The following is a 15,040-nucleotide window of genomic DNA, read 5'->3' on the forward strand; positions in this document are numbered from 1 at the left end:
TATTTAACACAATCTGTTCCGTGAGGTTCTAAAAATGCATAGCTTAATTGGGAAAAATCAGATTTTAACCACTAGAGTCTTCTTGTGTTTGTTTTATATATTAAGGCCATCATTTGCAGGTATACGTAGCAGGGGAAATACAAAAAAGTTTTCTAGCCCATCGTCCTGCAGATGAAAGTCTTCTCTGTATTCTGTTGAATGTATTCCTATAAATTGTTGAATGTATTCCTAGAGCCACGTTTGAGGAAGTAAATTTAAAAAATGAGGCACAAATGAGAATATGTGCATAAAAGCACTTTATAAACTGTACGTAAGTTTTCATGAAATATTTAAGCATGTAGGAGTTCTGTAAACCTTGCACATGTATAAACTAAAAGCCTGTAAACTAAGAGGCTGATAAAGCTTCATTAGTCCTTTGAGAAACAGGGCAGTGTCCAAAAAGCGTGAGCATGATTTAAAAGTGGTTAATTCAGTTTGTTCCCTGAGACCCTGATGACTAGAGACACTCATATCAAATTGATGAAGACCATTTCACCAAATTAAGTCAGATACCTGAAGAAGAAAATAAAGTGCAAGTTTACACTAGAAACACCTCGATTGTCTTCTAAGAATTTTGCTGGTCCTATGATCAGAGACATGTTCCAGTGTCAGTGGTTGGCTGCGTTACCAGGATCCTTCCCAGGATAGGGAGAGCAACAGGCTACTCACGCAGCTGCTACATAGTGGACTTAGGGTAGCAAGAGAAAGGCATAAAGAACCATCAAAAGAAAAAATAAGCTTTAACATCAGCCCGGCCGGCGTGGCTCAGTGGTTGAGTGTTGACCAGTGAACCAGGAGGTCATGGTTCGATTCCCGTTCAGGGCACATGCTCGATCCCCAGTGTGGGGTGTGCAGGAGGCAGCCTATCAATGATTCTCTCTCATCATTGATGTTTCTATCTTCTCTCTCCTCCCTTCTCCTCTGAAATAAATAAAATATATATATTAAAAAAGAAAAATAACCTTCAACAACATCAGCTGTTTATTACTTAAGTGTGTATTGTAAATTCTGATTTTCATAGAACAGCTTCTCTGTAGCATTAATATTTTGACATGTCAAGTTTTTGGTCTATATTATTTTCTAAAGAAGAAGCATTTCATTTCTTTCCCAAATAAAAAAAAAATCTAGTTCTTGCTGAATATGTATACTTTAAAGGGATTCTTTAAAGAAGGAATTCTTGCAGGTGGTCTCAACAACAAATAAAAAATAAAGAAATGTTTGGTCCATAACTCTCTCTTCCGTCTTCTCATGCTGGGTTGCTATTAATTCAAACCTCCATGGGAGTCTTAAATGCCACGGCAGGCATGTTCCCGCCAGCTGTTTGTGGAATTGTATAGGTCACCCTGCCTAGGGGTTCAACTTTAGTGTTCTTGGATCCCATATGGCTCCACTGGAGGGTTGAAATTCAATCTTCAATCACTGTTCTGTAACAAATTGCTACTTTGGGCTTTTGCGAATATAGTTGCCTTATTCCTGGCTTGAGCTATTCCAGGAGGGGAGGTACATTTTTTAAGGTTGCCTTCTGCTTGGCAAAGTTGGAGAAGTTGGGTTGTGGGTTAATTTCTGGCAGGGGAAGGAGACTTAGGAGGTAAATCCTATGATGAAACCACTCTGTTTAGAGTCCAAGGGGCATCCTCAAACAAATATTAACAGATGATTTTTTCTGCCTAATTTTGTGAAATTCTTCCCCAGAGTAATATTGATTTAGTATGAAAGAAAGAATGAAAGTATTCACCTCCTTGTTTCTTCATAGCCTGGTCTTTTTAATGTCAGCATGGGCATCTGCAATGCTGGAAAACAAGTGGGAAAACCCCCTCTTGACAAGACCTGTTGGTAAATTCTAAGTTTCTTTAAAAAAAAAAATGTGTCCTGCCAAAGGAAATATTCTTAAAGTTTACTTAATTATGAGAACCTAATTCCCCCTAATTAAACCCCACAGCTTGAAACTTTGCCTATTGAGTTAAGCTGAGTTGATATGAGAAGAGTAATGATTAAAATAATGCCTTACAGTGAGTAAACTAAACTTTATTTTCAGTCAGCTTTAGGTTTCCCAACAGCATGTTTTGTGCCCAGTTCTTACCTACTATTTCAATTATTCTCATTATATTTGGCTTAACCTAAATTGAAAAGCACTTGACATTTTGCGCACGTATTAACAGACAGAGAGGAGAGGGTCTCCTTACTGTGTTGAGCTCTACAGGGAAGTTCACAGCTCCTTGCTTTGAGGCATTATCAAGGTGCAGAGTCCACAGGAATCCAGATGAGGTTTTATTATTTTTAAGGAAGGGAAAGCCCACAATTGGAATATAGAATCTGATGCTGTGTCAGATCTTCTATAAGGAATTCCAACAAATTAGCTTCAAACCTCAATTTCAACAATTGTAACAGTATCCGCCCAGCTAGTTTTCTTTGGTCAGAGGGAAATGTTAAGCTGAAATGACCTGGTTTATCATTCACTTCTCACATAGATTTTGGTTCTTGAATATTTCTACCCAGTCCCTTTTCTGATTCTCTTAGAGACTATTTTAGATCAAGTTTCATCCTGTCACCTGATGATTGCAGCAGCTTCCACCACATGTCCCACAGCCTTACCTCCCTACTCCCGTGTCAGAGCACAGCTGCTCTGAGTCTGCATATTCTTCTGAATCCTCTTCCACTAACCCAACTGTGGGGGCCGAGCCCCTCTGCCAGGGGCTGGACCTTCTTGGATGCCAGGTAGTAGAGGGAGAAGCCATGAGAAGTTGTGGGTGTATAAGAATGAATCTTCATTGTAGGAGCCAGTGGCCATTGCTAACAAGGAGCCATCAAACAGTTCTTCAAAGCAAAATCCCATATAGGCAGCCACACACCGGCTGGTTAACATATACATCTTTCCCAAAAGGCAGCAGCAGCCTCTATACCTACAGCTATTAGTATTATTGGAGCAGCTGTGTGCTGCCTCTAGACCCACTGCCTCACATAGCAGTGGCACCTGAGCTCTCTAACCTCAATAGTCTCAGTAGCCTCTTCAGCCTCTCTCTCTAGGACACTGGCTGGTCAGTAACATGAGTTATACTACGTAGACCAAAGAAGCTTTCTGCCAAATAGTACCATCACATTTTGGCTACAAAAAGGCACACATGCGCAGTGTACCATGAGATTGCTACAGCCTTGCTCTTGCACCTGCGTATAGTCCTTGGACACCCTGATTAAGATTCCCATGCTCAGAGTGGCCTTGGCTATCTGGCGTACTGTAAATAGGGCCTTTCACATTCTAATTAGCCTTGAGCATTCAGTGACTCTGGTATGGTTCCCACATCCTGTTACAAAACCAGATCAAAACACTCCCAAGCCTGGACAGAGGGGTTGTCTAAATCCTAAAGCATGATGCTGTTTATGAAATGTCTTATGCACGAGATAAAGTTTTAATGGCTTTACAGCACCTGTATGGTAAATCCCACACCGTTGAGTGAGGCACACCTTGCTCTTCTCCCTGACGAGGCACTTCCCATAGCAAGTGCTCTACACCAGTGTTTTGCAACTATAATTCTTGACTTGCTGGTAGGTTGGAAATGAATTTAGTTGATCTAGGCTAGCACTGTTAATGAAAGAGACTAGACTGTGGCACACATAATGAGATTAACCATTATCTGCAAGCTTACTGTTATATAAGTTGATGAAGAAACTGAAGCTTGACTACCATAGCACAGCTGGTTACTTTCTGAAAGGTACAGCTTGCCTCTTCTGAAGGACAGGGGAAGGGCTTGCCTCACTTAGAAATGGGTGGGGTAGGAGGAAAGAGGACTAAATCGTGCAACACCCCTCTATTCTTCTTGTATTTCTCTCTCTGTGAGAAAGCTCATTTCAGAATTTAACCTCATTAACCAATGCCTGTTTTATTGCCTGACTTCAGAGTAGAAGAAATAATAGAGGATCAGGACATAAAGACACTCTGATGCTACTTAGCTGATTGTTTTGAGTTTTCTTTATTTATCCAATAGGGGTAGTAATATTTACCCTACTTTTTAGCATCATATTAGATTAATAGATATGGAGAAATTAAAGTGTTAAATAATGTCATAGCCATAGTATTACTATCCATTCCTGCTTTAGAGCACTTTTTAAGTACATTTTCTTATTCTCTGACATACTGAGAAGTTGGTGAAAGAATTGTCACTCTATCCGTTGATGTACTAAGTCAGTGCACAAAATGTGCTGAAGAACTTCCCTTGGTGAGTTTGTGGTCCATAAACACCCTTCACATGCAGTCTTCTAGTTCATCACCCTACATAAATCTGTCCATTTGCAGTGTAACATCTGTTCATTTTTTTAACAGGAAACTTTCCTTGATATGTAACCCACTACCTTATTTCTTCAAAAAATAGATGTGCCGCTCAACATGTAGCTGTTTTCTGATGTTCAATATTGTTTACGTGACTGAGGAACTTGCACCTTCCTCATTGAATTGGAAGATAGGGAATGCCCTGCAACCTCCTTGAGATACAGGGACTCAAAATGTATAGACAGAATTCAGGAAGCCTTTTCTGATGTTCTGGAGACAGTTGTTTCACATAGGAAAGCTAAGTCAAGGAACAACTTAGACAATCACGCTTGGTATTAAAAATAATATTCCTCCCCTGAGCCCTCATGGTTCCCCCCAGATGCATATGCACTGCTGGTCGTTCAGGCCACTGGAGATGGTACTAAACACCCAGCAACAGAAAAAGGAGGTATATTAAACTGATTTGATTTTATTCATTTCACTAAATGATCCATTTCTGATTTCACTGCAATAGCCTTTGCCATCTAACCCCTACTGAAAATAATACAAAACCATGCAGAGACTGTGTTTTACAAAGACACTATTACTGTCATTATTGGATGAATAAAATCATGAGCACACCATATCTGGAATTCCCAGATCCATCGGAGCCTGTGTACATCCTAATACCTGGTCCCCTGTCTATGGACACATAGCAACTGCTCCAAAATAGCACTTGTTTTAAGAGAGAGGAAAATTGCCAGGTTATTAGGACTTTAAGGCACATCTCTATGAAGTAGGATAATGGCCCTTTTTTATCAGAGCCATGGAAAATATTCACAAGTTACAGCTTCAAACATAAGATGATAATTTGGCCTGGGCCAGATCTGTGAACCCAGAAGTTGGACACCATCAACCTTAAGCATGAAAAGTCTGTTGGGAGTTGTGAGCTCTGAGATTTTAGAGCAAAGAAATCGTGGATGATGGCGGAGGACCTAAAGGCTACGTGGACTGTCCAGATATGAAGAAACCTACTTAGTAACCCAAAACTTACTTGAAATGACCCAGGATATATCAATTTAGCTAATTGGAATGTTAATTAGAGCTTATAAATTTCCACTTTAAGGGACGATTTGAATCTTCATGGTTATAAAATACTTACCTCATGAATTCCCAGACTACAGGCTATACAGACAAAAGCATCGGTCATACAATATGCTTTCATTTCATAGTCTTTTAAGAAAATAGCATTTGATCAAGTGCTTCCTTATGATTGTGCCAATGTGAGTAACCCTGTTTTAATCTTTTCTACTGTCTCTGCCTCTAATGAGCAGGGGGAAAGTGCAAGAATGAGAGTAAAAGGCAGGTCATCTTAGTGGGCAGTTGAATCTCCCAGGGTATTCACTCCTTAAGAATGAGCATTCTTACCCAGTTTCTGTTTATTATGTAGATCCAGCCTAGGCAAATGCCCAGGAAAATGTTTGGTCACCTGGAGTTTAACAGCTCTTATTTTCAGTTAACTACATGCAAATTAATTCTCACAATTAATGATAACTATAAGCAAGTATGCAAAATACCTTGAAGCATTAAGCATAATATATGAAACAGTAAGAAACTACTGTATTTTGAAGGTGCTTCTATTTGTCCGTGTCTGCATTCCTTGGGCATAAAATAGGGAAGCAGGGACACTTCCTGAGCTATGGGGAGTCTGTGTGGTTAATGTGGGATGTGGTTAAGATTCATAGATGTAGAGGAAATATTTTCACCTTGGACCCTGATAAGAAGATGCTTGGCCCTGCAGGAAGAATTGTTAAAACTCACTCTTTCCCCCCTTGCCATATAGCCACAGAATTTAGGCACAGAGCATTCAGCCTCTCCCAACCTGTGTTAGGTCTACTTTATATGGTCAAATGATACTTTCCTCTTTGTTCCATAACCTTAATGAAGGCTTCCATGCCTTCAACAGTTTGATTCTGAAAGCCGCAATTCAATAAGCATCATTTACATTATAATAAGTGTGGTATATTTTTCATGCAGCCCCGAGTATGAGCTAGGATTAACATTTCTCTCCTATTGTTCCAATGTCCCCACCACTCTGACACTTAGGGAGAATGTCGCAATGATTTCCTCATATTTACACCCCATTTTAATTTTCATGGTATCTTTGAAACATGCTTTCTTTGCATCGCTGATTTGTCTTTTGTTTTTGTCACTTCCTCCCTTTCTCCCTTCTTCCCTTCCATTTTATTAGGATTCTGATTGCCTTTATTTTTGAACTTGTTAGGAAAAGAAACATGTTCTTACCGCTTCCCGGTTCTTACCTACTTACATTTCATTTAGAAATGACTCCATTGTCTTTTATGTCTTTGCTTCCTGTTTTAAAGTGGTGACTGGCTGGTTTTGCTTTCTCTGGGATGTCTTGGTACCTTCATATTTTCCTGAATTTTCTACTTTTATTTAAACATCAAGCTCTTCAAACGTCTCATTCATTTTCTCCTTTGCTATGGCATCTGTGCAGAAATCCTCTTTGAGCCCTCCATCCTTCTGCTTCCTCCAGACTGGTGGCTTTCTGTTTGTGCTACATTACACTTTGGATTGCTTCCTCTCGCTGCTCTCCTGGATTGGAACCACTGTTTTGTAGATGCCATATTCAGTGGTGTGCAGGTAAACATTTAACAATAGTCTCCCATAACAAATAAACAAAACCCCTTATTTTTAGCCTTTCTCAGCATTCATAGTAAAAAGCCCCATAATGGCCAATGTCCAGTTCCCAACTTGAGGTCACTGACCTTGAAGTTGGGAAGAGAAGCATCTGATCCATGTTCCCAGGCCTGTACTGGCAGTGTCAGCACCATCGATGAGGACTATTTTGACACAGAGATTTCTAAAAAATATTCATGCTTTTTCTGAGTTAACAAAGCAAACAGGATATCATTTCATTTAACTTGGTGGCTCTGGGCCATTATTATTAATGTCAAGCTCTGAGGCAAAAAGTGATGTCTTTCTAGAGTTATGATATTCAAAGAGAAGATAGTTGCCTATAAATGAAATACCTAAATAGCTTAACATGAAAATTAGATTAAACATTAAGTAGCCCTGACCGGGTGGCTCAGTTGGTTGGAGTGTCCTCCTGTACACCAAAAGGTTGTGGGTTCAATCCCTGGTCAGGGTGCATCAAGGAGGCAACCAATGGATGTTTCTTTCTCACATGGATGTTTCTTCGCTCTTTCTCTCTCCTTTCCTCTCTCTCTAAAAATCAATAAAAACATCCTCAGAGGAGGGTTAAAAAAGTAAGTAAAAATTGCAGTGGCACAATATTTTGTTTATTTTTGGCAGACTTTTTGTTGTTGTTAGTTGACTTTTTAAGATACAATACTCAAATCTAGTTAATGGTTTGTATAGTTTTATAGCTGAGTCTGGCCTGACCCTTGGTATTATCCCCCTTTTGATTTTCTTAATAGCCTTGTGTTTGTGCCCTTATTTCAAGCCACCATAGTCCATTTTTAAGTGTTATCAGGGAACAAATATTAATAGAGATATAGTGTCTTTAATAAAGAATGAGTATTTTTCCAATAAGTGGTGTTAATTTGGCCTCTCTTTCATTATGCATGTTTCCTTTAACATCATAAAAGAGAATGCTATCCATGCATTTTCTGACAGGAAAAGAAAAAGTTTTTTTTTTCTGTTTGAAAAGTTCACTTTAAAGGTTTTTGTGATGCACGACAGCTTAAAATGCGGTTGCTTTTCAAAATGAATTGCCTGCAGCTGCTCTTTTGGATTTCTTTATTTTTTCTCTGAACACATCCATCCTGTTTGGACATTAAAAAAAGAACAAAACTGCGTATTTACATCACTGATGGGCCAATAAATAAAATACTGCATTTTTAAGGCAAGGTTCCTGGGAACTAATTAGAGTCACAAGCTGAGACAATCCAGGGATTGACAATACAGTGGATGCTGTTGCTTATCCTGCTGATTATTTTGTTTAGCCATTTCTGTGCACCTTCCCATTTGTGAGTGCAGGGCATGATGACAAATCGCTTGAAGAGCAGGAAATATCCATGAAATGAAGGTGGTTCTGGCTGGTTGTCTGTAGGCATTTGCTCTTTTCTCACCCACAGCTTACTGAAGGTGAATCTTAACCAAGGTAGATTCAGCTTACTGGACAGTGGACTTTTCTTTATGTCCAAGGTAATTAAAGCTATTCAGGCACACACCTGCCACATAACTAGAAAAATACCTAGGGTGCCATTTTCACTTCAATCTGCAGTTTCTAGTGCCATAACTGTGGCTAATGGTTGGGTCACTTTATTAGAATTACTATTTTATCAAAGTCAAACTAGAAAATACTTAAAATGTGTGAGATTAATGTCCAAATACAGCAGGTGGAAATTATAACATTTTTAGATATAGAATACAATAAATATCATGTGTACATGATAATGACATTGTTGGCATTCACAGGACTATACAAAATTCATCTCTGACATAATAAATGCTTTAAGTGTATCTTTTAAATACATTTTAGAATTATTTAAAATGTAGTTGTGTATCATCTATAATAAAAAAAGCATAATATGCTAATTAGATTAGACGTCCTTCCTGGATGAAGCCGGGGCTGCGAGGGAAGCCCAGGTCCCGGGTGCCCACCAGTGGCTGGAGGGAAGCCCAGGTTTCTAGTGCCAGAGGGAAGCCGGTGCCAGCAGCCAGGGGGAAGGAAGGCCTACTCTTGCACGAATTTCATGCATCGGGCCTCTAGTGCAAATATAATAAATGGTGGCATGTCTAAAATTGTTATGGCCCTATCATTTTTATTTCAAAAGAATTTTACCTAATCAAGGTGAATTTTCATGTAGTAGGTGTATGATCTCAATAAAATATGATTCAAAGGGACTTTTTAATTCTAGTTTTACATGAGGGCATTGAGCCCAGAGTAAGTAAACAAGTAAGCTTCATTGTGAAAAAGTGGTTAGTCAGTAACATCAATGACAGTCTAATGAAAGGGAAAAAAACAAAACAGAATATTTGATCATTTATGTTTCACAAAGGAAGGAAGGTATGGTAAGAGGGTTGTTTTTCCAAAACAATACTAGTTTTAGTATTGCCAGTCTGGAGTTATTGTTCCAAATATATTATAGTAAGCCAACCATTTTACTAAAACTAATGATAAATTGCTATCATAAAATATAGTGTCATAAAATATCTGTCTAGATTTTCTACTATAGAAAATGATTTAGGGAGGATAGCTCTCCAGATAGGTTTAAAATCCATTTATATTTGAAGTCATAATGCTCAAAGTTATCTTAGTATGTTTTCTGAGAAAAGCCATAAAAAACAGTGTATGAAATAGGTATCACAACTCTAGTGATAATGATGTCCATTAGTGTGATTGAAAAAGAATATGCAGACTTCTCTACCATGAAATAAAGATTAAAATGGTATGATTATGGCCCTGACCAGGTGGCTCAGTGGGTTGGAGCATGGTTCTATCCACCAAAAAGTGTGCAGTTTCCATTCCTGGTCAGGGAACATTCTCAGGTTGCTGGTTTGATTCCTCATGGGGGTGCATATAAGAGGCAATTGATGTTTCTCTCTTTTCTCAAATCAGTTTGTTTGTTTTTAAAGTATCCTCAGGTGAGAATTTTTTTTAAAAAGGTATGATTGTGCTTGGGTTAAATGCTAATGGACTCTCTTTGCTTTGTTTTAGCTCTCCGCATTAGAGAGGCAGATCTTTGATTTCCTTGGCTTCCAGTGGGCACCTATTCTTGGAAATTTTCTACATATAATAGTTGTCATATTGGGTTTGTTTGGAACCATTCAGTACAGACCTCGATATATCGTGGTGGTAAGTCTTATTTTTACCATGTCTCTTTGTATAAATACTACAAAATTTCTGTGAGAAGATGAATAAAATAATTTAAGTTGTTCCCTCCGCTACGAGGTGGCACTGCTGTTCTGGCTGTCACACACTGAATTCTGTTGAGACGATTATCTGTGGAAAGGAGGCAGCAAATGTTTACAATGAGAGCAAAGCAACATGACTGTAAATGTGAGACTCACAGTGTAACTAAATTCAAGTATCACAAGGAATTTTTTTAAATCTAAAATTGGGTTTGGGTAGAATAAGAGGTCTGTGGAGGTCTTGATGTCATTATAAGATGTAAATATACACTAACTGTCATCTAAATTGACATGTGTCACCCTATAAAGCTACCCTACCTAGCCATAACTGTTTGCCAACTGTAAATAATAACATAATATAATTTTAATTGATTTAGGCCATTAAAATGCATGTACTAAAGGCCATTTAGTACTCACCTCTAATGTATTTTATATGGTATATTATTGACCATTTCTCCATTTGCTTAAGATAAATGTGGAACATGAATCCATACTCCAAACTATGCCAAACAGGGTCAGCATACCCTCTATCATAGTACAATTTAACAAGGTGTATGTTGTAGTCCACAATAAAATGGAAGTTATTCACAGTAGTTATGAATAACTTTATAGTTTTCTATAAAAAGAAGGTAATATTTTAGGCTACATATGTAAGAAGGTTGTAAGAAATAACAAGCATAGATAAGTAATTGTAAATAGAAGTGGCATACTCTAAAATGCTTATTGAGCCTGAATTAATAGACCTTATTCAGTAGAATTACTAAATATTTTTTGTAACTTAGTAACATTACCTCAGTAGAAGAAACCTTAGACTTAAAAATATGTCACCTTTCAATCTTGGTATAATCCAGTCATATCTATAGAAAAGAATGAAGTCATAAAATTTTCTGTAAATGCATTAATTCTCTACTTCGAATTTCAAAATTGGATTTTTGGTGTCTTTCATCATATCACAGAGGTCAAGGTCAGGGGCTCACAGACAGACTCTGCCCTCAAAATTACTGCCCTGGGGTGCAAGGCATGATTGAAGTCACTCAGCTGGTTGTGGGGGCTACAGAGTTCCTGCTTCAGATTTCTCTGGGAGCGGGCCTCTGCTGAGCCATGGTGTAATGTACTAGAAAGCTGTTCCATGGAGTTGGATTTGCAGTATAAGATGCTTTCATTTGCATAATATCAAACGATTATTGGATTTAATGTTCGAGTTTGTTGCTATGAACACAGAGCACCTTTACTCGTTAGGAACTTCTTATTTTATGATGTTGATGGTCTGCTGAAGCACATGTCAGATGGCTAGAAAACCAGTGGTTTCCATGGAATAAAGTTGTTGGTGTACATCAGTGACATTAACTGGCCTATTGCTTTCACCCGCTAACCATTAGTTCTACACACTCTTCACTTAGCCACTGTGTTAGTTGAGGCATCGGCCTTCTCTCTCCTGCATATGGACCCCTCCCTTGCTTTCAGCCCTCCTCCTTTCCAGTGTGTTCTCAGCACTTTTCCTGAAGCAGTTGCTTAAAAGCCTTCACCACCTCTCAACAGGATAAAATATAAGAACATTCCTGGCTGACCCACTTGACCAAACTCAGGTCTCACAGTCAGTTTTTCCTTCTTTCCTCATCCTTCCTTCGTTCCTTCCTTCCCACTTTTCTCCCTCCCTTCTTCCCTTCTTTCTTTCTTAACTTCCCATTCAAACCTTATTTATTGGGTTTCTGCTGAGTGTTTGGCATTGTATGAGGTGTGGACTACATTGGTGAGCAAACACAGAACAACTATTCTCTGTTCTCCTGGATACTTACAGTCTAGTGAGGGGAAGAGGGCCTTTATCAAGAAATCATCCACATACATGTTACATTAGAACTGTGACAAGGAACACATGTACCATGAGATGCACACTGAGAACATCCATCTGACTCTGCAGAAGTAAATGCGGAGTGAGTGTGAGTTCACCAAGAAAGAAGGGACTGGAGGGGGTTCTGGGCAGGAATGACTACAGGGCACATAGTGGGACATCAATAGCACTAGTTCCTATTCACTCCTTAAACCTTTATCGAGAACCTACTGTACTGTGATAGGTTGGACAAATAGAAAAGAATGTAAATGACAGTGTCCCTGCCCTCCAGGAACTCATTAAGTAAGCAGTGGGGAGGCACAGGTGCAGGGGGCTCTGGAGAATGAGAATGAAACAGGGCAGAGGCCAGGGCAGAGCATGAGCCAGCCTCAGAGACATGAAAGAGCAGAGAGTCTGTGCACATCAGCGTCCTGGACCCCCCACTCCTGCCTGAGCTCCAGCCTCTCACTCATGAAGCCGTGCCTAGTGTTTGTGCCCAGCTCTAGCAGCATGTTCTCCCTTGCATGCACACTTCTTTCCACACACTACTCGTGCCAGCCACACTGAATGATTTGTTTCCCTAAGGCCATATGCTGTTATTTGCCTCTTCCATTTGCACACACCTGGAATGCCCTATGCTCCTTACCCACTTGGGAAGTGGGTAATAATCCTTCAACTGAATGTCACCTCTTAAGAGTCTGGCCTGACCACCCCACTTGAGACAAGTGCCACTTCCCCTCTGCTCTCTTAGATCCCGCAGGCTCTTTCTATCCTAGCACTCTACACCATCCACATCCTTGCCTCTGGCCATCTCACCCCATCAACAGTGTTCTCCTGGCAGGCGGAACATGCCTATTCACTGCTGTATTCTAGGTCTACCAGGATGCTTAATACTTGATCGAACAAGTAACAAGTACATTAAAGGTTATTGGATGAAATTATTTTGCAGGATGAACTAGAAAATGATATCTAACTTCAGAACATGTCTGATTTCAACAAGAAAATCTCACCTTACTCCCTTGCTTAGCACATTCTCAACTTGAGGATTCACATGAAAAAATAGTATATGCTACTCTGTCTGCACCTACGTTGAGCTGACTTACTCCTCAACTTGCCTTTTTCTAAGCATTATAATGCCTTGGGCTCCTGCCACTGTAATTAAGGCGGTCCCACAGCAAAGACTATCAGAAAAATTCACCCAAATCACAAAATGAAAGAGCAGTAATTCCCCTTGGATACCATCACTTGCTGAAAAGGTAGAATTTGCTATTTATTTTTAGAACACAAAACAATGTTGTTATATGGTACTCTTTTACTGATTAAAATCTATTCTAGCTACAGTGCAAGGTAGGCTATCTACAGTAGGGAATACAAGTTTAGTTGAAGAGCTTGAATGCACCTTTTGTGTTTCTTTAGCTCAAGACAAAATGGAGCTGAGTATGGGTTGTGAAATCCTATTTAGCAGTTTTAAAGTACTGTTCTAGAATCAGCTGTTTACCTCGCTTTACTCCTGTGTCACATATTTGAAAATCTTACTTATGAATTCAAATATGAGATTCTGCCCTAGAATTATTTGGATCATAATTCTGTTTAAAGGACGGCAAGTTGCTTTAATTTGAATTGTTATATAGGAAAAATTTACTATGTCATCATACATCTCCTTCCTGAGCTACTGCTCAACACGAGTTAAGAATGTTAGGTTTCCATTTAATTGGTGCCAGATTTAAATCCTCCTCCACCAATTATTGGCTGTGAAGACTTGGCCCATTTATTTGCTTTCTTTGTAATATATTTTATTTGTAAAAACTTGACTCATAGTTGTTTGTAAGAATAATAATAATGTTTGTGACTTGCTTAGCGTAACCCAACAGAGTAAGTGCTTAGTAAGTAATTGAGCTGTTCAATGTTTAATGTCTTCTTTTTTTCTAAGCTATTGTACATATTTTATCTAACTGATACACATATGAATGAATGAATGGGCTTTCTGGTAATTGGAAAACAAACAAGCTCAGGAAGTAAAAATAAATCATGTTATAGACTAATTGCTCAATGAGGATGAAATAGAATGCAAGCCTTTTAAAGTTCATTTCAATTAAAAATATTGAAATATCCTCACAAAACTGGGAAATATTCACAGAGCACATAGGACACATGAAGTTTAGAAAATCTTTATAGTCTTTGTCTATGTAAATTAGGACTTAAAATATGTGTACTAAACTTAAGCAAAGTAGGATAAATAAGTAGGTAGATCAATGATAATTATACAGAGTGTTTTGGTTTTTTTGCTTTTTTTTTTTTTTTTTTTTTTTTACATTGGTAAGTTGTCTTCTGTATTGCAGGTGTACTAGTATCTAGATATATAAGCATGTAGGCAAGCTTCATGATAACCAAAGATCATTTGTTAAAAACGGAGTCTTACCTCTTTTTCTATTCTTCTTTGAATTGAATTATAAATAAAATAGTCCAGATCAAAACGAAGACATATGTTGTTCTAACACTTCCTGCCTAAGTAAATATTTATGGATGTATTTGTATTGCTAGAGATGTCTTTCCCTTTATCTCCATGTAAAGACTTGTGTCTCAGGTGCACATTGAGATATGCAGTTTTCATATCATTACAATCTAGAATTCAACCATACAAACAATCTTTGTATCAGAAGAAAGAAACTTACCTTATTGCTTTAAAATTGATGTTTATATCATACATGACACATTAATCACAAAATACAAAAGAAACCATCTTTCCATAAACATTGCCAGTTATAGAGTATATACGAAGAAATACATTTTTGGTAAACTAGTAATTTGGTGAATTGGTCACTTGATAAATTGTAAAATTTGATAAAGGGTTAACTCTCAAACTAATCTATAGTCCTTTTCTTAAGATCTTTTATAATAAAGCTTATCCTGTAATCCTGACGCATCCCAGCTCCAGAGTCAAAACTGTTTGAGTTTCTCTCAACAATAGTACTAAGTCGTCAAATTATTCCCTCACTTCCTTGGTTGTCGTGTGATGACTGACTGAATTAATC

The 15,040-nt window shown here is 38.4% G+C and overlaps 1 protein-coding gene across 1 annotated transcript in view; it reads left to right on the top strand.

The window, feature by feature from the left end:
- The first annotated feature begins 1,813 nt into the window (after positions 1 to 1,813).
- Positions 1,814 to 15,040, top strand: part of NKAIN3 (sodium/potassium transporting ATPase interacting 3) — a 200,737-nt gene continuing 187,510 nt past the window's right edge. Inside the window, exons 1-3 of the mRNA XM_054708753.1 lie at positions 1,814 to 1,872; positions 8,401 to 8,470; positions 9,987 to 10,124. Coding sequence (XP_054564728.1) covers positions 1,814 to 1,872; positions 8,401 to 8,470; positions 9,987 to 10,124 — 267 coding nt within the window. The remainder of the gene's footprint in view (positions 1,873 to 8,400; positions 8,471 to 9,986; positions 10,125 to 15,040) is intronic.

The sequence above is a fragment of the Eptesicus fuscus genome, chromosome 19 (assembly GCF_027574615.1).
Source record: "Eptesicus fuscus isolate TK198812 chromosome 19, DD_ASM_mEF_20220401, whole genome shotgun sequence".
Taxonomy (NCBI): domain Eukaryota; kingdom Metazoa; phylum Chordata; class Mammalia; order Chiroptera; family Vespertilionidae; genus Eptesicus; species Eptesicus fuscus.